Source organism: Monopterus albus, unplaced genomic scaffold, assembly GCF_001952655.1.
Source record: "Monopterus albus unplaced genomic scaffold, M_albus_1.0 scaffold105.1, whole genome shotgun sequence".
NCBI classification, from domain to species: domain Eukaryota; kingdom Metazoa; phylum Chordata; class Actinopteri; order Synbranchiformes; family Synbranchidae; genus Monopterus; species Monopterus albus.
Genome location: NW_018127985.1, coordinates 984,149 through 987,977, shown reverse-complemented (window position 1 = coordinate 987,977; position 3,829 = coordinate 984,149). Strand labels below are relative to the sequence as shown.

The 3,829-nt window shown below is 41.5% G+C and overlaps 1 protein-coding gene across 1 annotated transcript; it reads right to left on the bottom strand.

The window, feature by feature from the left end:
• Positions 1-727: 727 nt before the first annotated feature.
• On the bottom strand, positions 728-3,367 carry pmp22a (peripheral myelin protein 22a). Its single transcript, XM_020610461.1, has 5 exons — positions 3,219-3,367; positions 2,410-2,500; positions 2,122-2,215; positions 1,893-2,033; positions 728-1,776 (listed from the first exon to the last, which is right to left on the bottom strand). Exons 2-5 carry the CDS (start codon positions 2,485-2,487, stop codon positions 1,628-1,630), a joined length of 462 nt encoding a protein of 153 aa, XP_020466117.1. The 5' UTR covers positions 2,488-2,500; positions 3,219-3,367; the 3' UTR covers positions 728-1,627.
• Between the last annotated feature and the right edge of the window lie 462 nt (positions 3,368-3,829).

The following is a 3,829-nucleotide window of genomic DNA, read 5'->3' as shown; positions in this document are numbered from 1 at the left end:
ATATTTACATGGTGATCCTTATGCTGCCCTGCGATGGATTGGTGACCTGTCCAGGGTGTACCCCGCCTTCGCCCAATTCGGCCCGGCTTGGCGCCGCCCCCCCCCCCCCGTGACCCCGCTCAGGGGACAAACGGTAGAAAATGAATGAATGAATGAATCCTTCTGCCTTAGTAAACCCTCTCTCCAATTACAGCATAAAATAAAGAATTATACTAACACTGAACGTGCCATCACTGTGCTGGTAGCGAGTAGAGAACAGGTGATTGTCAGGGAGACATCTTAACCTGAAGAAAGTCAGTGCCTGCTTTTCCTCAAAGATACTGCTGGACCATACCTGATAGTTTCGCATTGAGGTGCCTAACTATCTGTTTAAACAGCATGGCATCATACCTACATAGTGAATTTATATAATTAAATATGGTTATACTGTGCACAAATATTTCCCCAGGTGTCTGGCCAACATCTCTGTGCTTCCACTGGGTGAATGACTGGTCCTGGAGTGTTTTATGTATTATAGCTCCACCAAGTGGTACAATTACAGTTTTACACGGAGCCACCTGTAAATGTCATAACCCTACCCCTTAACAGTGCAACTAGCATGGGTATAGCATAATTTCACATATGAAAACTATATTTTTGATAATAAATCTGAAAGAACACTGTACTTATTTATATAAACTTTACCAACTTCTGTAAAGAATTGATACAACTGAAATTTTCATCAGGGAGCACAACAAATTTCAAAATGTTTATTTAGAAGAATACTGACAAAAATGCAAACTTGGGTTTGTACAAAGCAACTTGATCACAGGAGATGACACACTCACAACACAAAGGAGGCTATACATTTCATGAATAGTAGATAAAAAGCACCATTTTTCAAAACTAGATTACAAAATGCAAAACATTTTCATTTAGTGTATCAAGTACGATAATTCAGAAAAAAAAATAATGAGTTCATTAACACTTTGTACTGTTATTTTATTTGTTGAAATTTTTTTTGAAGATTTACCTATTTCCTTCATAAAAAAAAACATACTCTTGGTAAGGCACATTGTCCAAAGCATGTGACACACACACACACACAAACAAACAAAACAATCTGGCAGTTAAAGCGACATCTCTTTGGCACAGCTGCATGATTTGTGAGAGACAAACTCTATCACGAAATGACAATGTTAATTTGACAACACTATGTACAAAATGTATGTAAAATGTTATAAATATGTCTAAAAACCACAGACACTATGTACATGTTTGTACTGAAGCAAGGCAGGGTTACTCATCTGTTACCACACGTGATGGATTTGTGGAAGTCAGGTGTTAGTGTGCAACAAAAGTCAATATGTCACCCACACATTTCTAAGCACATTCTGAAAACACTCTACCAACACAGGTAACGTGCAGTGTTTGTAAAAATTCACAAAGAGGTGTGAATACAGGATGGAACATAATGGTTACTGGTATACAGCAACAGAAGATCGACAGCTATGGCGGTTGTCTCCTTTTTGTGTTTAAAAATGGTTAGTGACACATGAACTTTTATTGTATTGTTGGGATGTCAGTCTATGGTCTGTGGGCAGTAGGCACAGTGCGATGTTGTCGTAAGGGGTCTCCTAACTACCCCTCATTCTTTTTTCCTCAGGATGATATAAATGAGGCCACTGATGAGACAGAGAGGGAAAGCTACCCAGGCCAGCACGTAGGCATAGCCGAACTGTGTGCCATCTGGACTCATCACAGTGTAGATGATCGCAGCACACATCACAAACAAACCTAGGAAAGATGAGAGGAGAATCTGAAGCAATCTGAAGTGAATGCCTATGATCTCACTACTCCCCCCGAATTTGGTCAGGGCATGAACCACCGGCATCTGATGAAGTCATACTCACTTGCCAAGACCTGGAAGATTGCGGTGAAGAAGAAGCGTCCACCCTTGACAAGTCTGAAGAGCTGATACAGAAATGCAATGAGGGAGAAGAAGCAGAAGAGCAAGGACAGGATCATCAGGGCTTGTACAGCCTGGATCCAGTCTAGGAGACAGACAGAAATGATGGAAATCATAAAGGTGAACACATCTAAGCACAATACATAATTAGTTTTTCAGGAATGCTGACTAGCCTTCATTGCTGGCTGCCCTGCAGCGGTAGTCTCCATTAGTTGTCGTGCAGTCGTACCATAGATCTCTGCTACTACCCTCACCTACAGTCCAGGCCTGGTAAACACAACAACACAGAACCATTTAGTTACACTGCAGCATCCACAGTGCAAGAACTAGCCTACACAATGATAATGATCCAACAATAATGGAACTGGAATTTTGCTAGGTTCATCATATAAAGCCCATTTCCATTCTACATGTTGAACAATTTAAAGATGAGCATTAGAAAGTGAAACATTATAACTTACACTGGCGGCTGTTGACACAATGAGAAGAATGAGTATCACTAAGTGCAAAATAATCACGCCAAGCAGGATGAGCAACATTTTCCAAGTAGATCTAGAGGAATACATAAGACAAAAGAAGTAAGTCAACATTTGCCCCTTCCTACCAAACCCGCTGCTGGGTGTGCACTGTAATATCAGCTCATATCGACGCCAGGTGGCGCTATTCCCCAACTTCTGCTCCAACCGCAATGTTTACCTCAATGTGAAAGTATCCCCTTACATTCAAAAGTGCAAAGAAAGAAGAAGCTACATCATTTCTTCCTGATGGGACTCAAATGGTCGGTTTTGAGTTTAAAGTCACGCCGTAGTAATGGAACTAAACGAATTCTGAAGCTGATGTCATGAAATTTAATTTGTATATGTCCATTTAAGCTCAAATGTTTTAAATACGATTCAGGTACGTTTCATAGTACGTGTAAAAGGTCTAGAGAAAAGAATGGCGAAAGCAATAGTTGGTATGGGTATGAAAGACTTTCGCGGCTACTCAGACTTCCAATCAACTCATCTGCATGGACAACATTCCAGCGTAGTGCCGCCATGCGCGTGCCCCAGGCTCCACGTCTAAAATAGTGTTAAGCGAGCGAACCGGACAGGTAAAGCCGTGTTTAAGACTGAGCTGCATGTTCGCGTCATATTTAATCCAAAGTCGATTAAAGGTCCATGGGTTAAGTTCTGTTGTACGAGTTGAAAACCTCAATGAAAAAAGCCTGTTCGGGGAATATGCCTATAAAAGAAAAGGAAACCCGCTCCAGTACAGTATTCCAACTTACAAAAAGGCAAAGCAGGAAGTTTCCGTGAAAAGGGAGTGCTAAACTGAAGAGCTGGGAAAGTACCGCCGAGGTTCTTCTGCTTCTCTCGACTCTTTCTTTGTAGCTACTATTCCAGATGTGGCTCACACAGCCCAGTCAGTGTCTTTCTCCGCCTGAGAACACCGCCCTGCAGGCCGTGCACGTCACCACAGGCCCTCTCCAAGTTTTTTTCCCTTCTCGTAGCAGCCTATCATCTGGATTGTACTAAATTCCACAGGATAGAATGGAGTATCCTGTGGTATTACTGTGCAAACCACAAGGCGTTAAAAATAAGAAAACTAATGAGTGTCTGGCTCTGCATATATACCTGAAAAGCATCCATCATTTCACCAGTGCTAAATTATGACATAACCTGTTAAATTCCAATGAGGGCGTGTCCTGTATTCAGTAATTGAATCATTCATGCATTATCAATGCACTGCGTTTAGCTGTGATGATTGTTATGGGACCTTTAAAAGCTTTTATCCCGCACCCTAAGGTGTTCACTTTTTACATAGTGCATGATACAGTACATCTCTGTTCCTTCCTGCTGTAACCTTTACTCTAGCCATAGCTGTCACGACACTCATGGT

Excerpts from the sequence above, each read along its gene's own strand:
- pmp22a (XM_020610461.1), bottom strand. The coding sequence starts at position 2,487 with ATGTTGCTCATCCTGCTTGGCGTGATTATTTTGCACTTAGTGATACTC. Across the intron at positions 2,216-2,409 it reads TTGTGTCAACAGCCGCCAGT|GCCTGGACTGTAGGTGAGGG; the intron begins GTAAGTTATAAT and ends TGTGTTTACCAG. Across the intron at positions 2,034-2,121 it reads CAGGGCAGCCAGCAATGAAG|ACTGGATCCAGGCTGTACAA; the intron begins GCTAGTCAGCAT and ends TCTGTCTCCTAG.